Source organism: Symphalangus syndactylus, chromosome 2 (assembly GCF_028878055.3).
Source record: "Symphalangus syndactylus isolate Jambi chromosome 2, NHGRI_mSymSyn1-v2.1_pri, whole genome shotgun sequence".
Taxonomy (NCBI): Eukaryota; Metazoa; Chordata; class Mammalia; order Primates; family Hylobatidae; genus Symphalangus; species Symphalangus syndactylus.
In genome coordinates, this window is record NC_072424.2 from 44,167,806 (window position 1) to 44,191,007 (window position 23,202).

The 23,202-nt window shown below is 41.1% G+C and overlaps 1 protein-coding gene across 4 annotated transcripts in view; it reads right to left on the bottom strand.

The window, feature by feature from the left end:
- TBC1D12 (TBC1 domain family member 12) overlaps nucleotides 1-23,202 on the bottom strand; it is a 147,749-nt gene that overhangs the window by 98,079 nt on the left and 26,468 nt on the right. For all 4 annotated transcript variants that reach the window (XM_063629623.1, XM_055255023.2, XM_055255043.2 and 1 more), the window contains exon 2: nucleotides 7,348-7,471. In XM_063629623.1, the coding sequence (XP_063485693.1) occupies nucleotides 7,348-7,471 (124 nt within the window). The remainder of the gene's footprint in view (nucleotides 1-7,347; nucleotides 7,472-23,202) is intronic.

The following is a 23,202-nucleotide window of genomic DNA, read 5'->3' on the forward strand; positions in this document are numbered from 1 at the left end:
GTAAACAAAGGTGAAAACAAAACATGCAAGAGTGTAACAATTTTTTAAACTTTTCGGGCCAGGCATGGTGGCACATGCCTGTAATCCCAACACTTTGGGAGGCCAAGGCAGGAGGATCACTTAAGCCCAGGAGTTCAAGACCAGCCTGGGAAACACAGTGAGACCCTGTCTCTACTAAAAATAAAAAAATTAGCCAGGCATGGCGGCATGCACCTGTAGTCTCAGCTACCAGGGAGGCTTAGGTGGGAGGATCGTTTGAACCCAGGAGGTCAAGGCTGCAGTGAGCCATGATTGTGCCACTGCATTCTAGCCTGGGCAACAGAGTGAGATACTGTCTCAGAAACAAAATTTTTAAAGAATAACTTCTGAACACAGTCCAGACCCCCTACAATTTAACATCAGTGAAAGAATTGTTTTGTTTTTGCAGTACTTAATCAAATTTTACAGCAAGAATATCTATATTTAAGCATAATTAAAACCAATAAACTTTTCAAATATTCTATTACACATACCAATAAAATCAGAAACCAGAAAATTAAGCTCTAACATGTTCTAAGTGTTATGTATTTAACATTAACTACTGCTCACAAAACACATGTATGCTAGTCCTTTCCATAATGTTGTTCCTGCAGTAAAAAATTTCAAAAGCAAAGCCTTAACTGAGGAAAGTGACCTATTCTACTTTTAGACAATTTGAAGCTCTCTTATTAAGAAATTAGTATCTTACAACTTTTTTCCTTTCCTGTCAAAAGTTATGTGAAACTGATTCAACCACTCAACTTAAACTTTACCAGAAAATGGCATGTGTATTGATGAAAAACTTGATCATCTAAGTACTACAATTTCGTTTTCACATTAAAGATGCCAATATAAAAGCAGTGCCTAGCAAAAAAAGATAAGTTTCACTGAGAGATTATCAGTTTGACATAAATATGCATAAATAGTGCATATTCAATCTAGTATGCAATTCTATAATAATTATATATAACATGGTTCATTTGAAATCATTCTCACTTGCAGTTTCGAGTTCCTAAGACAAACCATGTAGCTGTATTCCAACTTTACCTACTAATTTAGAAAAAAAAAAAAAAAAAAACCTCAGGTCAACTGAACTACGATATTAACTGAAATACTATTTATAATTAACAGATGCAATTTTTTTTTTTTTTTTTGAGACGGAGTCTCGCTCTGTCGCCCAGGCTGGAGTGCAGTGGCGTAATCTCGGCTCACTGCAAGCTCCGCCTCTGGGGTTCACGCCATTCTCCTGCCTCAGCCTCTCCGAGTAGCTGGGACTACAGGCACCCGCCACCACGCCCGGCAAATTTTTTGTATTTTTAGTAGAGACGGGGTTTCACTGTGGTCTCGATCTCCTGACCTCGTGATCCGCTCACCTCGGCCTCCCAAAGTGCTGGGATTACAAGCGTGAGCCACCGCGCCCGGCCAACAGATGCAATTTTTAACATGGCTCACCAACTGGTTCAAAAGGCCACAAGCGGAATTTCACATCTGCAAGAGAACACATGTGATAATCCTCAAAAAGTAATACTAGGAATGTTCTTGTGATTTGGGAATTGATCATCAAGTTAAATGCCAAACTTCAGTCAGTTTGACTTTGCTATAATCCTAAAATGTTTTTTATGTTTCTTTACTGTTAACATGGAAAGCACTAAAATTGATTAGACTTGCAATAAAAGTTATTGCAGGAATAAAAAAAGTTTTAAAATATTTAACATATCCTTTCACTTATGAACCCACGTATCTCTGAAAAGCTACAGGTACAAAACATGTAAAGTTAAATTATATAGATGTGTGTGTGTGTGTGTGTGTATATATATATATATATATATATATATATCACCTTTTCAAGGTGATAACAGATAAGGTAAACAAAGGTGAAAACAAAACATGCAAGAGTGTAACAATTTTTTAAACTTTTCGGGCCAGGCATGGTGGCACATGCCTGTAATCCCAACACTTTGGGATTACATATATATATATATATATATATATATATATGATTATATATATATATATATATTTATATATATATGATTATATATATATATACACACACACACACACACACATCTATATAATTAAATATGGTGACATTTCATTCTTGAAATAGAAAAAAACATATAATACCACATATGCAAAATATATACATGCAAAAATAATTACGTGTTTTCCACACAAAAAAATGAATTTTAAAAGGCCTAAAAATGTGAAAGTGAACTGAGGTATATCATTCTGTTTTATATTTTATAAAGAGAATATAATCCTGTGTTATTTGTGTCACTAATAATAGATTAAAAAGGTTTTTTTTTTTGTTTTTTTTTTTTTTTGAAACAGCTCGGGCTAGAGTGCAGTGGCATGACCTCGGCTCACTGCAACCTCCACCTCCCAGGTTCAAGCGATTCTCCTGCCTCAGCCTCCCAAGTAGCTGAGATTACAGGTAAGCACCACTATGGCCATTAATTCTTCTGTGTTTTTAGTAGAAATGGGTTTGGCCAGGCTAGTATGGCACTCCTGACCTCAAGTGATCCACCTGCCTCAGCCTCCCAAAGTGCTTGGATTATAGGCCTGAGCCACTGCACCCGGCAAAAACTTTGTAAATTAAATCTTTTCTTCTTTACTTAGTGTGTAATCTTACAGATGTCTTTCCATTAAAGAAATGTTTAGTTTAATAACGTATTTAAAAAAATGGCAACTCTACAGGACACGGTGGTGTGCACCTGTAGTGCCCTGTACTCAGGAGGCTAAGACGGGAAGATTGCTTGAGCCCAAGAGTTTGAGGCCAGCCTGGGCAACATAGTGAGCCCCATCTACCAAAAAAAAAATTTTTTTTCAAAAAATGTTTTAAAAGAATCGACAACTTCTACTACTCTAATCTCCTAATAAATCTTACTGCTTTCCATTCAAAAAGCAAGTGAGGCATCATTTCTCCAAGCAGTTTTTTACACCTAAATTACCAGCTACCTCTTCATTTCCTAAAGCCTTAAGAGCTTAAGACCCTATCCCAAAACATGACAGAAGTGTCCTAACATTCCTCATGGCTTTACTGATACTATATTCACTTTCAGTTTCTGATTCCAAACATAATAACATCTATCTGAAAGCATACATGGTAAAGGATCTCAGATACAGTTTTATATTCATAATCTTCTAGAGAATTCAAAAATCAGTGCTATGAAAAAATGTTTCTAAGTTAGAACAGAGACATAAAATTGTAAATGTACCATTACTATAAAAAGAAAATCATGCCCACTTTGAAAAATGAGAATTGCAGGGAAGAGGACAGCAAAATTAGACAAATAGGGAGTAGAGGACATACACTGAAGCAGAGATAGTGGAAAACAAGAGGTAGAAACATGTTCCATCACATGGTAAAAGTAATACTTTTTTTTTTTGTTTTTTTTTGAGACAGAGTTTTACTCTTGTCACCCAGGCTGGAGTGCAAGGGTGCGACCTTGGCTCACTACAACCTCCGCCTCCCAGGTTCAAGTGATTCTCCTGCCTCAGCCTTCCAAGCAGCTGGAATTATAGGCACCTGCCACCACACCTAGCTAATTTTTGTATTTTTGGTAGAGACCAGGTTTCACCATGTTGGCCAGTCTGGTCTCGAACTCCTAACTTCAGGTGACGCACCAGCCTCAGCCTCCCAAAGTGCTAGAATTAAAGGTGTGAGCCACCGCACCCAGCTGATACATATTTTGAAGGTGGAAAAGGGTCAGAAGAAAAATGACTTGACTATACATAATGCCTCCAAGAGAACAAACATAACCACAAAAAGGGCAATAAAACATATACTAATAGCTGTGACATAGCTGGAAAGTTCAAAAACTAAAATAAGTGGCACAGAGAAATAATCATCAGTTAAAGGATCAGAGAAGGGGCCACAGAGGCAGAAGCAGCAACTACATTTCAACTCTACCCTTTCTTCTCAAATAAAAAAGAACTGTTCTTTTCCTGACCACTCATGAAGTTTTATTGTTGTTGTTGCTGTTTTTTGAGACGTAGTCTCGCTCTTTTGCCAGGCTGGAGTGCAGTGGCACAATCTTGGCTCACTGCAACCTCCGCCTCCCGGGTTCAAGTGATTCTCCTGCCTCAGCCTCCCAAGTAGCTGGGACTACAGGCACGTGCTACCACGCCCAGCTAATTTTTATATTTTTAGTAGAGACGGGGTTTCACCATGTTGGTCAGGATGGTCTCCATCTCCTGACCTCGTGATCTGCCCACCTCAGCCTCCCAAAGTGCTGGGGTTACGGGCGTGAGCCACCGCTCCCGGCCCACTCATCAAGTTTTTATACCACATATATAAAAAAGAGAATGTGAGGGGCCGGGCGCGGTGGCTCACGCCTGTAATACCAGCACTTTGGGAGGCTGAGGCGGGCGGATCACGAGGTCAGGAGATTGAGACCATCCTGGCTAACACGGTGAAACCCCGTCTCTGCTAAAAGTACAAAAAAATTAGCCAGGCGTGGTGGCGGGCGCCTGTTGTCCCAGCTACTTGGGAGGCTGAGGCAGGAGAATGGCGTGAACTTAGGTGGCGGAGATTCCAGTGAGCCGAAATCGTGCCACTGCACTCCAGCCTGGGCAACAGAGCGAGACTCCGTCTCAAAAAAAAAAAAAAAGAAAAAAGAGAATGTGAGGTCTTGGTTTTCCAAAATGAAAATAGCAGATTAAAGGTATACAGCATATCAGCAAAGATAATTACCCAACCAGTAATTTATTCAGAGACTTATGGTAAGAAAATATCATAGAACGTTAGTTTATATAAAGATATAAAAATGTATGTGCATGCATATTTAAACTACCATAAAAAATCAAAAATACCTGTATAAACCTTCAGTAGCAAGACCACTGTTTTGCCTCTAGAGGGCGAACTTGGTCTTCTGAAACATTCTAGACGAGAGAAGTTACTTTCAGACTTTACCAAAATAAAAAAAAAAGGAGCTAAAACTTAAGATGTCACAACAGCAGAGGTTCCCAACCTTTCTTGGTCAATGCCTTTAGTGTCTCTAATTTTTTTCACAGTAACTTTTAAGCCAAAAGAAATACCTAATGATTCTGTTTAATAAGTAGCTATGTCCAAACAATTTAATAAGGATGTATATCCTAACAGTAACTGCTAAAAAAAATACACATAAATTGAAAAAAGAAATAAATATGTTTTCTTTCATTCTTTTTTTTTTTTTTTTTTTGAGATGGAGTCTTGCTCTGTCACCTAGGCTGAAGTGCAGTGGCGTGATCTTGGCTCACTGCAACCTCCACCTTTCAGGTTCAAGCAATTCTCCTGTCTCATCCCCCGAGTAGCTGGGACTATAAGCGTGCACCACCAGGCCTGGCTAATTTTTTGTATTTTTGGTAGAGACATGGTTTCACCATGTTGGTCAGGCTGCTCTTAAACTCCTGACTTCAAGTGATTCGCCTGCTTCTGCCTTCCAAAGTTCTGAGATTATAGGCGTGAGCCACTACACTCAGCCTCATTCTTAAATAACCACAATTAATTACCAATTTGGGCATGTATGGCTTTGTGCATTGTATACATTTTTTCAGACCTTAAAATCAGATTAGACATCACCCTCATTTCCAGTCCCACACTAACTTTTGTACAGCATCTGGTTTTTATCACAGCAACCTCAGAAAAAACAGATTCACAAAGATGCCACAGAAAAGTATGTAGTAGCACTTAATGTTGGAACTGTGTACTGCTTCAAATTAACAGTCTGCACCATATCCAACTGATGTGGAATATCACTGTTTGCCTCAAAAAATTTAAATATCCCACAGTACCCCAGTGTGTTAAGTGCAGCACACCAGAGTGTCTGAGCACATGGCTTGGGGATCACAGCACACAGTTTTAAGTACCAATAGATAAACTATTCACTATTTTAATCACTTGTAAAGAAAATTAACTACAAGTCAGGTGTGGTGGCACATACCTGTAGTCCCAGCTTCTCAGGAAGCTGAGGTAGGACCATCATCATTTAAGCCCAGGAGTTTGAGGGCAGCCTGGGCAACATAGCAACACTAAGTCTCTTGAAAAAAGAAATTAAGTTAGTTTACAGGGAGAGGAGGAGGCACACGGTCTCTAACTGCTGACTAGCTACATAGTTCAGGCAAATCCTTCAAAAGGGAAAGGGAGGGGCTGCTTAGAAAGACAGCTCTCTCAGCGACTTCTCTTTGTCTTATGCTTCTCTCAGGGACAAACATGCAGTCCTCTAGTGCCGTGCATGTACATTCTATGGGGGTGAACATCTTGGTTCTGGTTAAACAGCTAGTGCTTTTGACAGCTGTGCCAGGAAGGGTTAGGACCAACTACAAAAGAATACGGGGTTCTAAAAGCATAGTGTGTGTCCCTAGCTTTCTGTTTTTCCTGAGGAAAAAAATAAACCTTTTATTCAAATGCAAAAAGAAGAAAAAAGAATTAACTACATTAATGTTTTTAAAGATCTAAAATTATTTTCTCATATTACTTGGAAAACCAGTTTTTCTTCTGAGTAATAAAAGGAACACTATTAAATCCTTAAAGGAAGATATCTTTTCCAATTTGAATGATGATTATTGCCTTCATGTGATTGTTTTTATAAATGCTAGCTGTGTTAAATTTGGTAAACTACAATTGGGAAGGATAAAAATAGGAAATGTAGTATATGTCTTCTTCTGAGCAATAACTTCTCTGAACTTTAAAACACTGCAGACTGATCCAGTCTCACTGCTTTCCATTCTCACTTATCTAGTACCGAAGAGCCAAAGTTCAGAAGTCAAATAAGATCAGAAAGTCTTAAGAACTCAAGAATACTAAATTAATAGAGATATCAGAAGAAATAGCTTCTAAATTACTAGAAACAGATTGTGTACCAACTCTTCTCATTTACAAAGTCATTGGTTTAGAGAGGACATCAGAAAAGTGACAAAGGAAAGAGTTCAACCTCATAATCTACTCAGTTTTTGCTTTTTAATATTTCATCAGTTCACAACTACCAATATTCAGAACATCTGTGCCACTGACAAATGCTACCAACTTCAACTGGAAGTCAAACAGTATGTGGTGAGAGTGATTAGCTAAGTTTTTAAAAAATCTATTCAAGGAATAACTGGTTAAAAAAAAGTCTATGTTCTATTCCTTTGAAGAATTTTCACAGTTATAAAAGATAACAGAAAATATGTGACCTGTTTTTCTAAAAAATTTAGCAGGTCCCTATAAATACTTGTAATTCCAAAAGTCTGTATCTAGAAAAAAAAGAATAAAAATAGAATATGGTTAGTTGTTAAAAAAAAAAAAAAGAAGAAGAAGAATGCTTGAAAAGCTAGGGTAAACTACATGGTTATGTCAGTACTTACCTGCTGAATGATTTTGGATGTTTTCTGAAGATTCTCTCTAGGAGGGACTTTACCAAATAATTTCCAACCAGGAGCACTATGGACAACTGATTTGAGTTCCTTTGTCCTTTTTGGAAAAAGGTTTCTGAAACACAGAAAAGTTACATGAATTGTGTTTTTTGTAACCAGAGAGCTATTTAACAGTAATTTTATAGTAAGTTTGTTCCCAAGGCAAAAACAAAAATACTTTTAAATAACACTATTTCTACTACTTATACCACTATTACTTAGGATAATAAGGCTCAATTAAGAATATGTGGCTTAATACCTAATGCATGCAGGGATTCAAACCTAGATGACAGGTTGACAGGTGCAGCAAACCACCATGGCACACGTATACCTATGTAACAAACCTGCACATTCTGCACCTGTGTCCCAGAACTTAAAGTAAAATAAATTAAAGACTATCTGGCTTATATAGAGGTATTAGAAGAATCATCAACAGAAATAATAAAAAGATAAACAAATTGGAAGGAAAATGATAGCCATAAGTAAGATGTAAACATTTGTCTAAATCAGCTACAAAGTATACTAGAATTTACTGTACACGTACTTAATAATAAGAGCCAAAATTCTGAAAACAAAAACATTTAAAAGAATCTATATAACAGTTAAAGGATTAAGTAATATAATATTTGGATAAATATTATTTACAGTAATAATTTATTTATAATAAAATTATATCTACTAATCCCCTATTGCTATAATATATATGTAACCTGTCTTTCCTAGGTCAGCTATATACAAGAAAGCTTATTACAAAAGAGTCAATATATGACCAAGGAAGAAAGTATCTCTCACTGAAAAATCTAGGAAAAAAAAAAAAAAAAAAAAACCCAGGCCAGGTGCAATGGCTCACACCTGTAATCCCAGCACTTTGGGAGGTTGAGGCGGGCAGATCACAAAGGTCAGCAATTCGAGACTAGCCCGGCCAACATGGTGAAACCCCGTCTCTACTAAAAATACAAAAACTAGCCAAGCGTGGTGGTGGGCACCTGTAATTCCAGCTACTCGGGAAGCTGAGGCAGGAAAATCGCTTGAACCCTGGAGGCAAGGGTTGCAGTGAGCCGAGACCGCGTCATTGCACTCCGTGTCATTGTGCACCCTGCACAAGTATTAAGGATTTTACCTATTATCTCCATGCCCTAACCAACCAAATTAAGTACCTATTTTTTTATGTAAGCAGGGATGATACTCAACATATGTTGAGTATCAGAACAACATGACCAGGGCCCAATGAACCAATTAGAAAGGTACTGATGAATTCAACTCAATATAAACCCTTTGCATAAGCTATAAGTGAACAGTAAGAAAAGTTTTAATTCACACATACAATTAATTACAAACAGTTCCAAATTGAAGTCCCAAATAATTAGATTTATCTATACTCAAAATGCCATAACAATATATCTTAAAAGTGCAGATTAGTGATAATAGAAAATAAGTTTTTAGTGAAAAATGTTAAGAGACTCCTACAAAAGAATGCCAGCTAATCAATAATAAAGACAAGAAATGGCCAGGCATAGTGGCTCATGCCTGTAATCCCAACACTGGGAGGCCAAAGCAAAAGAATCACTTGAGCCCAGGAGTTTGAGAACAGCCTGGGCAATGTAGTGAGACCCTGTCTCTACAAAAAATAAAAATTAAAAAAAATAGCCAGGCATGGTGGTGCACACCTTGTAGTCCCTGCTACAAGCCTACTTGTAGGCTGGGGTGGGACAATCACTTGGTCGCAGGAGTTAAGGATGCAGTGAGCTATGATACTGCCACTATACTGCAGCCTGGGCAACAGAGCAAGACCCTGCCTCCAAAAAAAAAGAAAGGAAAAGAAAATAAACACTTTTATTTCCTCAGGCGTATAATAGAAATAAACATATGACACTAGAATAATTGCTACTTTAAGATACTCCGGAGGTTTCACCTCAGAGACCATGTACAGTGACTTAATTCTCTACTTCATAAGATCACTAAATAGCTGAAAGTTTTCAATAATGAATATGCTGAGGACTAGGAATACTTCTAAGAAAAAAATTTGAAGCCTCAAAGGACGGTCTATTAATTTAAACAATGTTTGATACGTTGTGTACCACTTATCAAGAAAACATTTTGTAGCTGATTTCAACAAATGTCTACATCTTATTTATGGCTATCATTTTCCTTCCAATTTGTTTATCTTTTTATTATTTCTGTTGATGATTCTAATACCTCTTAGCTCCAAATTCATCTTTATGCTCTGCGATAACAGACAAAATTCCTTTAATCATTTCTCCTTTAAAACAAACATGAAATTATTAAGCTTTCTGGGTAGAGGGCACCAAAGGGACACTGAAGGAGAAAGGGGCTCTCCTGTGGTTTCCAGCTGCTGCAGAGTGGATCCAGGGGTAAAAGTGTGAGGACATCCAGTAAAACTGCTTAGCTAGATGCCCAGACTGCAGCCCCTCAGCAAACTTGCAGCCTTGGTGAACCTGCAGCCTCAACCTGGAGATGGCATTCCTGCAGCCTGCTCAACATAAAAACTGACTCCACCAAAGGCTTCCTGCCAGCATCAGTGTGCCAATTTCCTCTGCAAGCCCCACACAGGCCAGACAGTTCTCATCAAGTCATACTTCTTCTACAATTCCTACATGACCTGCCTCTACCCTAAAGGTTTCCTATCTACCCACACAAATAAACACAGGAAAAAATCTTTGTCACCATGGTTTAAGAAAATAATTATTGGATATGACACAAAAAGCATGATCTACAAAAGAAAAAGTTGATGAACTGGGCTTAACTAAATTTAAAACATTTGAACTTCAAAAGACATCATGGATGCAAAATGACAGAACAGAAAGATCTAGGGGTCAGTCTCCCCACCAAAGTAAAAGTTGAGCTAGAAAGAGTAACTGGAGCGAGGCATGGTGGCTCACATCTGTAATCCTAGCACTTTGGGAGGCTGAGGTGGCTGGATCACCTGAGGTCAGGAGTTCGAGACCAGCCTGGGCAACGTGGCGAAACCCTGTCTCCACTAAAAATACAAAAATTAGCCGGGCATGGTGGCACACACCTGTAATCCCAGCTACTCAGGAGGCTGAGACAGGAGAATTGCTTGAACCCAGGAGGCGGAGGTTGCAGTGAGCTGAGATCGCACCACTGTACTCCAGCCTGGGAGACAGAGCAAGACTCTGTCTCAAAAAAAGTAAGAGTTAAAAAAAAAAAAACGAAGAGTAACTGGAATCAAGTACTTTAGTAGAACTCTAGGAACTGACCAAACCCTTTTAACAAGCAGGGGAGTGCTTGATGAAGGAAGAGGCTACCGATCTTTCCTAAGTATGAATAAGCAGGATGCATAAACCAATTACCCTCCCCTATTCCTCACAACCACCACCACCACACCTACCACCTCTTGTGGCAGTGGGGATAGCAGCCCATGTTCCCGGAGTTGCTAACTGGTGCCAGGAGGGACAGTGGGGATCATGTCCTTCAAAATTTAGGGTTGTACATTTTGGTTGGTCTGGCCCTAAGGGAGTGATGCAGGCACATGCATCAGTTTCACTACTCTCCACAGCAGTGGCTTTCACTGTAAGTATTTATTAGAACACTAAAGAAGGTAAAACCTTTTTGGTCTCCTTTTTTGGAGCCAGATATCTAAGAAAATCTTTGTCAGGTCACCAGCTAGCCACAGAGACAACAGAACAAAAACTTGTTACCATACACAATATGGAATACATATTTTGTGAAAATAGCTTGTAAAGTCACAAACAGGTGGCTTCAGCCCTCAACAAGCAAAAAACAGCAATCACTGAGGAGTGGGAGAAACAGATTTATAGAGTTACCATACTATAATACTCAGAGTATCCAGTTGTCAACAACAAAAAATTACAAAACATATCAAGAAACGGGAAAGTATGGCCCATTCCCTAGAAAAAGGAATTTGACAAAAATCATCCCTGAGGAAGCCCACAGTAATTACTAGTCAAAGACATTAAGTCAATTTCATAAAAAAAAAAAAAAAAAAAAAAAAAGAAAAGCTCCAGGAGATTGAAAAAGAAAAAAACCCATGGACAAAGAACTAAAGGAAATAAAGGGGGATAAAGAGGGAAAATGTATGAACAAAATGAGAATACCAGTAAAGGCAGAAATTATAATAAGCAACCCAACAAATTCTGGAGCTGAAAAACAACTAAAATAAAAAATTCACCAGATGTATTCAACAGCAAATTTTGAGCAGGCAGAAGAAAGAACTGGCAAATATGATGATAAGAAAACTGAAACTGTCCACTCGGTAGTAGAAAGAAAAAAGAATGAAGAAAAAGGAACAGAGCCTGAGGGGCCTGTGAGACATTACTAAGTGTACCAACTGTGTACCATAAAAGACCTAGGAGAAGGGAAAGACAAAGAGGCAGAAAAAAAAAACTTTAAGAAATAACTCATTTTGGGAGGCCAAGGCAGGTGGATCACAAGGTCAGGAGATCGAGACCATCCTGGCTAACACGGTGAAACCCCGTCTCTACTAAAAATACAAAAAATTAGCCGGGCATGGTGGCAGGCACCTGTAGTCCCAGCTACTCCGGAGGCTGAGGCAGGAGAATGGTGTGAACCCAGGGGGCGGAGCTTGCAGTGAGCCGAGATTGCACCACTGCACTCCAGCCGGGGTGACACAGCGAGACTCCATCTCAAAAAAAAAAAAAGAAATAACCAAAAACTTCCCAAATCTGAGGAAAGACATAATCTACACATCCAAGAAACTCAACAAACTTTAAGCAGAATAAACCCAAGGAGGTTCACACTGAGATACATTATAGTCAAACTGCTGAAACTCAAAGACAAAGAGAATTTTGAAAACAATAAGTGAGAGGTAACATCAAAACCAGGGATCCTCAATAAGATTAACAGCTTATTTCTCCTCAGAAATGATGGAGGCTAGAAGTAAGATTACATATTTAAAGGTCAGAAAGGAAAAAAAAATTGTCCACCAAATATTCCATATCCAACAAAACTATCCTTCAAGAATGAAGGAGAGGCCAGGCATGATGGCTCATGCCTGTAATCCCAGCACTTTGGGAGACCAAGGCAGGTGGATCACGAGGTCAAGAGATAGAGACCATCCTGGCCAACATGGTGAAACCCCGTCTCTACTAAAAATACAAAAATCAGCTGTGCGTGGTGGTGCGCACCTGTAGTCCCAGCTACTCGGGAAGCTAAAAAGCATTAAAGCATTAAAAAAAAAAAATAGATTTTTTTCTTTTTTTAAAAAAAGCAATTTTGACTTTGTATCATCAATGACAGCTGGAAAATTTTTTTTGTCTTTTTTTATTAATTTTTTTTGCACACAAAACAATAAACATTTTCTAAAAATACATACAAACAAAAAGATGCATATCAAACATATTAGGAAGGTTGCACATGGGAAGATGGGGAATAGAAATGGGGGGTGGGAATTAAAGAAAATAAATGAGAGAGGGACTTTGTATGGATCAATGATAATAACTCAATCCTCTATTTGACAAAGAAGAAGGAGAAGGAAGAGGAAGAAAAAGCAAGTGGGATAAAGGATCAGAAAGGGAGGAAAATAGAAAAAATTAGAGTATGACTCCAGGGTAGACCTGTTTTCTTGTCGCTGGGTTGGTTGGTTGGTTTGTCTGTTGTATTTTTCATATGTTTCGCCATGTTGGGCAGGCTGGTCTCGAACTCCTAGCCTCAAGTGATCAACCCGCCTCGGCCTCCCAGAGTGCTGGGACTACAGGCGTGAGCCACCACGTCCAGCCCCCACATTGCTTCTGGCCTCCGTGGTAGACCTCCCATACGGGGCAGCCGGGCAGAGGCGCTCCCCACATCCCAGATGGGGAGGCCAGGCAGAGGTGCTCCTCACTTCCCAGACAGGGCGGCCAGGCAGAGACGCTCCTCACTTCCTAGACAGGGTGGCGGCCGGGCAGAGGTGCTCCTCACTTCCCAGACGGGGCGGCCAGGCAGAGGCACTCCTCACTTCCCAGACAGGGCGACCGGACAGAGGTGTTCCTCACATCCCAGACGATGGGCAGCCGGGCAGAGGCGCTCCCCACATCCCAGATGGGGAGGCCAGGCAGAGGTGCTCCTCACTTCCCAGACAGGGCGGCCAGGCAGAGACGCTCCTCACTTCCTAGACAGGGTGGCGGCCGGGCAGAGGTGCTCCTCACTTCCCAGACGGGGCGGCCAGGCAGAGGCACTCCTCACTTCCCAGACAGGGCGACCGGGCAGAGGTGTTCCTCACATCCCAGACGATGGGCAGCCGGGCAGAGGCGCTCCTCACTTCCCAGACGATGGGCGGCCGGGCAGAGGAACTCCTCACTTCCCAGATGGGGTGGCCAGGCAGAGACGCTCCTCATTTCTTCCCAAACGGGGTGGCGGCCGGGCAGAGACGCTCCTCACTTCCCAGACAGGGCAGCCGGGCAGAGGCGCTCCTCACTTCCCAGACGGGGCGGCCGGGCAGAGGCGCTCCTCACATCCCAGACGATGGGTGGCCGGGCAGAGGTGCTCCTCACTTCCCAGACAATGGGCGGCCGGGCAGAGGCGCTCCTCACTTCCCAGACGGGGCGGCCAGGCAGAGGCGCTCCTCACTTCCTAGACGGGGTGGCGGCCGGGCAGAGGCGCTCCTCACTTCCTAGACGGGGTGGCGGCCGGGCAGAGGCGCTCCTCACTTCCCAGATGGGGCGGCCGGGCAGAGGCGCTCCTCACATCCCAAACCATGGGCAGCTGGGCAGAGGCGCTCCTCACTTCCCAGACGATGGGCGGCCGGGCAGAGGCGCTCCTCACTTCCCAGACGATGGGCGGCCGGGCAGAGGCGCTCCTCATTTCCCAGATGGGGTGGCCGGGCAGAGGCGCTCCTCACTTCCCAGACAGGGCGGCCAGGCAGAGACGCTCCTCATTTCTTCCCAGATGGGGCGGCCGGGCAGAGGCACTCCTCACTTCCCAGACGGGGCGGCTGGGCAGAGGCGCTCCTCGCCTCCCAGACGGGGCGTCCGGGCAGAGACGCTCCTCACTTCTTCCCAGACGGGGCGGCCGGGCAGAGGCGCTCCTCACTTCCCAGACGGGGCGGCCGGGCAGAGACGCTCCTCACTTCCTAGACGGGGTGGCGGCCAGGCAGGGGCGCTCCTCACATCCCAGACAATGGGCGGCCAGGCACAGACGCTCCTCACTTCCTAGACGGGGTGGCGGCTGGGCAGAGGCGCTCCTCACCTCCCAGACGGGGCGGCAGGGCAGAGGCGCTCCTCACATCCCAGACGATGGGCGGCCAGGCAGAGACGCTCTGCACCTCCCAGACGGGGCGGCGGCCGGGCAGAGGCTGCAATCCCAGCACCCTGGGAGGCCAAGGCAGGCGGCTGGGAGGCGGAGGCTGCAGTGAGCCAAGACCACGCCAACGCACTCCAGCCCGGGCAACACCGAGCACCGAGTGAGCGAGACTCCGTCTGCAGTCCCAACACCTCGGAAGGCCAGGCAGGCAGACCACTCGAGATCAGGAGCTGGAGAACAGCCTGGCCAACATGGCGAAACCGCGCCTCCAGCCAAAGGACAAAAAGCAGGCAGGGGTGGTGGCGCACGCCCGCAATCCCAGGCAGCCCGCAGGGCAAGGCAGGAGAATCACGGGAGCCGGAGGCAGGGAGTCTGCAGCGTGCCGCCCGGGCAACAAAGGGAAGAAAGAGAAAGAAAAGAAAGAAAGGAAGAAGGGCCGGGCAGGGCAGGGCAAAGGGAAAGAGGGAAAGAGGGAAAGGGAAAGGGGAAGGGGAAGGGGAAGGGAAGGGAAGAGGACGGAAGGAAGGAAGGAGGAAAAGAGAGAGAGAGAAAGGGAGAAAGGGAGAAAGGGAAGAAAGGGAAGGAAGGGAAGGAAGGAAGGAAGGAAGGAAGGAAGGAAGGAAGGAAGGAAGGAACAGCTGGAAATTTTTTAAAATCTAAAGAGATACAATAGCAAGAAAATACAAGGTATGTGAGAAGAAATCTAGCCAAAGTTTTATAAAAATTTATAGAGAGAATGAAATGATACAATATTATTGAACCACATTAAATAAAACCTAATTAAATAGAAAGTTCACATTTATAGAAAGGAAAACACTATCATAAAAATATCAATTCTCCCCAAACTTATCTATCAATTTCATCCAATTCCCATCAGAAACCCAACAAGATTTTTTAGAAACTTGAAGGAAACTCAAAAATTTGTGTTAAAGAATAAAGGACCTGGGTGGGCACAGTGGTTCACACCTGTAATCCCAGCACATTGGAAGGCTGAGGCAGGTGGATCACGAGGTCAAGAGATCAAGACCATTATGGCCAACATGGTGAAACCCCATCTCTACTAAAAATACAAAAATAAGCTGGGCGTGGTGGCGTGCACCTGTAGTCACAGCTACTTGGGAGGCTGAGGCAGGAGAATCGATTGAACCCAGGAGGCAGAGGTGCAGAGAGCTGAGATCACATCACTGCACTCCAGCCAGCAACAAAGTGAGACTCCATCTCAAAAAAAAAGAATAAAGGACCCAAAATAAGACATTTTCGAGAAGAAAAAAGGCAAGGCTGAGTTGCCCTAACAGATATCCAAATTTACCATAACATTATAGTTTTTAACACCATATGGTATTGACCCAGGGATAAAGAAATTAATCAATGGAGAAAGAATAAACAACTCAGAAACATACCCAAGCATAAATGGAAACACAGGTGGCACTGCAGATCAACGAGGAAAGATTGTGTAATAAAGTATCGGGACCTCCAGCTAGGAATGTGAAAGAAAATAAAACTGGATTCCTACCACATACCACAGTCAGTTCCCAATGTATTAAACAGTTATATATGAAAGGCAAACTTTTGAAAGCTTTAGAAAGAAACACAGGAGAATTTTTCTTCTAATCTCAGAGAAAAATCTAAAAATCAGTCCCAAAAGCATTAATTTTTAAAACTTGATAAAATCACCAGCATAAAAATTAATGAGTTCTGTTGAAAGAGCACTATAAACAAAGTAAAAAGACATAAATTTGGAGGATAAATTCCAACACACATAAATGACAAAAAATTAGTAGACAGAAAATACAAAGAACTCCACTAACCACTTTCATAAAAGATAATTAATAAAAAATAGATAAAAGGTATTGCAGAAAGAGGGAAAACAAATGGCAAATGAGATCTATCATACAATATTTAGCCTCATTAATAATAAGGGAGCCCATAAACTAAAAACAGAGTAACGTTTGTAATGTATTGACCACTGTATATAAAATCTTAGCAAAACCTAAGAAACCTGATACCAAGTTTAAAGGGGAAGAACACTGTTAGAAATTTACATGATATAAATTTGTTTTGATATTTACATTATATAAATACAGTTGTTTCTAGCTCATAAAGTTGAACAGCTGCATACCCTACCATCTAGCAATTAGACTTCCAGCCACATATCCTAAGCAAAGTCCTGGACATGTACATTTGGAATACATACATAACAACATTCAGGACAACACTGTTCAAAAGAGCAAAAACCTACTCAAAATCCAAAAATCCACTGACAGAAGAACAGAAAATTCTAATTGTGGTATATTTGCAAATGTAATATTATTCCTCCATGAAAAGCAACCAAAGCTAATTCATCACGATGAATGAAACTTAAAAAAACAATGTTGAGTCCTATGATCTGAATGTGTTCCCCAAAATTCATCTGTTGGAAACTTAATCCTCAATGCAACAGTATTTGGAGGTGGGGCCTAATGGGAGGTATTTAGGTCATGAGGGTTCCACTCTCAGAATGGATCAATGACACAATAAAAAGAGCTCGACCTCTCAGGCTCAAACAGTCCTCTTGCCTCAGCCTCCTGGGTAGCTGGGACCACAGGCACACACCATCACACCCAGCTAATATTTTAAATGTTTTGTAGAGACGAGGTCTCACTATGTTTCCCAGGCTGGTCTCGAACTCCTGAGCTCAAGTAATCTTCCCGCCTCGGCCTCCCAAAGGCTGGGATTACAGGTGTGAACCATTGCATCCAGCACCAAAATACTAGTTTTTATTACATCATGTAATCCTATGTCCCAGTCAGGACTCCCTAGTAACTGGAGAGCCCTAACTAAAATGGTTAAAAGATTTTCTTTTTTCTCTCTCTTTTTTTTTAATGGAGTCTCGCTCTGTCATCCAGGCTGGAGTGCAGCAGCACAATCTCAGCTCACTGCAACCTCCGCCTCCCGGGTTCAAGCGATTCTCCTGCCTCAGTCCCCTGAGAAGCTGGGGTTACAGGTGCGCACCACCACGCCTGGCTGATTTTTGTATTTTTAGTAGAGACAGGGTTTCACCATGTTGGTCAGGCTGGTCTCGAACTCCTGACCTCAAGTGATCCGCCTGCCTCGGCCTCCCAAAGTGCTGGGATTACAGGCGTGAGCCACTGTACCTGGCCAATTTTCATATTTTTAATCCATAGCTGAGGAGCTATCAATTTATCCTCTGCCTAGACTGCATTGCGCATCATCTTCTGCCACAAAGCTTAGGTACACTTACTTGAGCCAAAGTGGGTAAACATTTCAGACTTCAAGTACCCTTCTTAGGGTCAATTCACATTTATATATAAATCTGTCTCAATTATACTGAGGTAGTTACTGGGTCAGAAACCATACTAAGCCCTTGGGGAAAAAAACTTACAATGAACAAACTTTATTGTTTTTTTTACAGCTATTATCAACTCTAATGACTGACCAGACTGCAAGAACAGGTAGGTAGTTCTCATGAGGAGAAAAAAAAAAGCATTCCATTCTTTATATTAGAAATGCAGAGTTACAAGTATAAATAATTAAAGCAGAGAAACCATAAAATAGAAAGAAGGGCTTAAGCATATTTCTTAACTTAGCGAAGCATAGCTTCAAATAATGTGACCTGGCTGAGAAAACAGACATAGCAGCAGACAGAGAAAACCACAAATATAAGACAAAGTTCTACCAAAGGAAAAGTAATAACTACAGATCAGAAAATTCTTCATGTGCAGAATTCTATAAAAGGCCTTGGGGGTATTTACATCTCTATAGCTTTACCTACAGTTAGATATTATAATCCTTACCAAACATATTGTCATATGAAAAACTAGAGGCTACACATATTAATATTGTCTATCAGATCTCTATAAGTTACAGAATTTTTTAAAATCACACCTAAAATGCTAAATATACATAAATCTTTGATTAGGGACTGTTAAAAATTATCTTGCATTAGCCAGGTGCAGTGACTCATGCCTGTAGTCCCAGCACTTTGGGAGGCTGAGGTGGGTGGATCACCTGCGGTCAGGAGTTCGAGAACAGCCTGGCCAACATGGCAAAACCCTGTCTCTACTAAAAATACAAAACTTAGCCAGGTGTGGTGGCACGCACCTGTAATCCCAGCTCCTTGGGAGGCTGGGGCAGGAGAATCGCTTGAACCCAGGAGGGTTTCTGAGACGAAGTCTTGCTCTGTTGCCCAGGCTGGAGTGGCACAATATTGGCTCACTGCAACCTCCACCTCCCGGGTTCAAGCGATTCTCCTGCCTCAGCCTCCCAAGTAGCTGGGACTATGGGTGCACACCACCATCCATGGCTAGTTTTTGTATTTTTAGTAAAGACAGGGTTTTAGCATGTCAGCCAGGCTGGTCTTGAACTCCTAACCTCAGGTGATCCACCCATCTCAGCCTCCCAAAGTGCTGGGATTACAGGCATGAGCTACCACACCCGGCCACTTATAAAGATATTTTGGACTTCCAAAATTAACTCCAAGAAATACTAACTTCTTAAATCAAATAACAGTAGGTCTTTCAGTGGATGTGGTTTTTGTAGAATCTTGCTATTATCAGCACAGATGAAAAGGAAAAAAAAAATAACCTCCAAAATAAAAAAGCCTGGTTCTAATTATATATTATAGTCCTGACAATACAATAAGTTCAGAATGAAGTTTAAATCCTTGTTAAATCATAAAAAAACAAGCCAAAGCCAAATAACTTAAATTTACGCATCCAGGAAACATGGGTTACTACAAGAAATTTCCATAAAAGAAATATGAGCCCACAGGTATCCAATTGCTAAGAAAGGCCATCAGATATTGTTCCACATTAATTTCTTATGCCACTAAGAAATTTTGGATTGGGTTTTCAGGTTATTCCCTGCCACAAACACTATTTATAACATAATACAGCAAAATGGCATATATCTGCAATGAAAAGTAATTTTAAAATATCATTACAAATACTGTATATGGAATTGTGTTAAAACATTACAGATTTAATAGGCTTCACTGGTCAGCCTAGGAAAATAATCACTATTTTATTAAATCTTAAGGGGAAAAACCCAATGAAAAGGTATATAAATAGGCCAAAAATGTGTCATCTTTTCACACCCCATCCCTTGTCTCCCAATCTACTGTTAGTAAGCCTGAAAAGCTGATGTCTCAATGGAGATAAATGTGAGACCACGTTCCTCTGTATCACCTTTTCAAATGAAAGACAGACAGACCAACAGACACACACACTCACTCTCTTCCCTTTCTCTTACCCCCCAAAATATTAAAATTTCTTAAATATAAATCAACACTAAAGGCTTCTTAGCAAAACAAACCAGATGTGTTCAAGCACACCCACACAAAAGATAGAACAATTCTTTCAGGATTCCAGAGGTAGTGTCTGACTATATGAATGACATCTGTAGGGCACTTTTGGGGAAGGGGTCACTCTTGTGCTATGTTATTCGTGTTGAAGGGAGGGGAAGCAGAAAGGAACATTCCTAGCTTCTCTCTGCCCCCTTATTCATCTCCACCTGAGGGACCAAATTTTGGCAGCAGACACTGGTGCTGAAGAGTCTGTTCTGCTCTCCTGTTAGGAGGCCAAGTTACCTCTGTACCTCTCTGCTCCCCATCCCCACAGGAAAGACCTGCTGTGTTAATGTTTCGCTGAGTAAATTTAACACAAGTGAAATATTAGGAGGCTCACTGTAGTCACATAACAAACCCACATCTTTTGATCCACAATGTGTCTGTATTAAGACATATTTTGAGGTAACATTTGTTTTCCTCTTTTCTCTATTGATTCCAAACTTGAAAGGGTTGATAAAAGGTGTTACCTATTAGGCCTTCCCAAACCCCAAGTTTTTATAAATTGAAAAGTACCTTATTGCTTCAGGTATGGTAGAAATATTAAGAACAACTATGTGTTTTCAAATTGTTTTATTTCTTTTCTTTTTTTTTTTTTTCTTAATAGAGTCTTGCTCTATCACCCAGGCTGGAGTGCAATGGTGCAATCTTGGCTCACTGCAAACTCCACCTCCTGGGTTCAAGCGATTCTCAAGCCTTATCCTCCCAAGTAGTTGGGATTACAGGTGGGTGCCACCACACTCAGCTAATTTTTGTATTTTTAGTAGAGACAGGGTTTCTCCATGTTGGCCAGGCTGGTCTCGAACTCCTGACCTCAAGTGATCCAACCACCTCGGCATCCCAAAGTGCGGGATTACAGGAGTGAGCCACCACACCCAGCCTTCAAATTGTTTTCTTTCTTCATTCTGTGATACATCCTGTTAGTACATATACAGAATAGGGAATGGTAGTGTTAATCCATCTTTCCCCCTTTAAATTCATCCTCCACCCCAATCAACACTATATAAATACCATGTTCATGTACATGCCCATCTATACACACACAGACACAAACACACCATCTTCCATTCTCTCTACTAATTTGTGTCCAATCTTTTTAGCAAAAAGGAGTTGAGCAATAACTTGCCCCAGTTAGGAAATAGCATCAACTGAGAAACAGCATTCTAATGTTTGTTTCTTCATTGTTGAAAACATATAGTTGAAAAAGAAAAGAGGTACACTAAGAAAAGGCTAATGTGGGGATTAGAAGAGAAAAGAGGGGAAAAGGCCTACTAATACAACCATTTCCCTGCCTTCTCCCTCAGTGGCTTTTATAATAAAGGTTGGGTAAATGACTCTAGCTTATTAATACATGTTAACCTTTGCTTCACATATCTGTGTGCTTGTATTTTCCTAAAATTTCTTCATTTATTTTATCACACACAAAAAAAGCTACATATGACCTAAGAGTCAGACCATTTGCCTACCATACCTTATCAAAGGCTAAAGCTCACTAAAAAGGGGCAAAATTTATTAATATCATGTAAATTCTCCACTAATGCTTTTTTAAATAACAGAATGTAGGGTGCCTGGATCTTTAAGAATTGGCAAACCCACTTACATATCTGAGACAAAGCAATGTAAATCCCATAGTTTCTCAGACTGTGGAATTTGACACTATAGAAAATTGTGACTACCTAATCCTGAATCTTCTTACTGCCAACAGTAATGTGAGCTCTAGCCCTCCAAAAAAGTAATTAATTTTGCTTAACATTTACATCAATTTGACTGTTTTAACCTTTTAGACTCATTGGATAAATTCTAATCATTATTTCAATAGACTTGTATATTAAAAGGGGATTCAACACTGGGTACAGTGGCATGCACATGTAGTCTTGACTACTCAGGTAGCTGAAGAGGGAGGACTGCTTGAGCCCTGGAGTTCGAGGCCAGACTGGACAACATAGCAAGACACCATCTATTTTTTTAAAAATTGGGGTGGGGGGATAGAATACTTTTCAGCTGGGTGCGGTGACTCACACCTGTAATCCCAGCACTTTGAGAGGCCAAGGCAGGTGGGTATCTTGAGTCCAAGAGTTCGAGACCAGCCTGGGCAACATGGCAAAACCCCATCTCTACAAACAAAATGCAAAAATTAGGCAGGCGTGGTGGCACGCACCTGAAGCCCCAGCTACTTGGCAGGCTGAAGCTGGAGGATCACTTGAGCCCAGGAGGTCAAGGCTGCAGTAACGCAAGATTGTACCACTGCACTCTAGCCTGAGTGACAGAGCAAGAACCTGTCTCAAAAAAAAAAAAAAAAAAAAAGCGGAGGGGATAGAATCAACTGAAAGAGTAAAATCAGTTTTAAAAATTAGAAATCATAACGGAGGGGAAGTTGGATGGCTGAAAACATAAAAACTTCCTGGACTTTAATTTCCCCAAAGAATAAAACGCCATAAAGAAAACATTATCTAGTGACCATGGAATGCCACAGCTGACTACATAATTAATTCAAAGAAGTATTAACTACTGTCTCTAAACTCAGTACTTTGGTTACCCTTGAGTATTTCTGGATTAAAGATCTGGCAAAAAGATTACTTACATTCTTTACAAGCCTCAATCATTTTTCACTTGGAAAAAACTTTCAGCTGACTATATGCAAAAAAAAGTAGGGTTTTTTGCCAGATAACTTAGGCTTTTTTAATTCCAAGAATTTTCTTTTTCAAGCTGTTTCTGGATCTTGTCTTTGTTGTTATTACAAATCCTAAAAATTTTTTAAAAAAGAGAATTTTTATTCAATAAACATTACTTAACTAACCAGATATTTTCTGAGATCAGAGCTATCAAAAAGGGAAATTCAACATCACCCACTCTGTCAAAACAACAGAAATTACAAGGCTGAAAGGCTACAATTTTTTAAGTAATAAACAATATTTTAGAGCTTCTAGGGACCTTAGAAAATGTCCATAACATTGGAGAGTGTTCAGAGAAAAAGAAAATAAAAAATTAAATTAAAAAAAAAAAAAGACTATCCAGGTCAGAGGTTCTTTATTAAGAGTCAATCAACCTGCCGAGCATGGTGGCTCACGTCTGTAATGCTAGCACTTTGAGAGGCCAAGGCGGGAGGATCACTTGCATCTAGGAGTTCAAGACCAATCTGGGCAACATAGCAAAATTCCGTCTCTACAAAAAAAAAATCAGCCAGGCATAGTCGCATGCGTCTGTAGTCCCGCTACTCAGAAGGC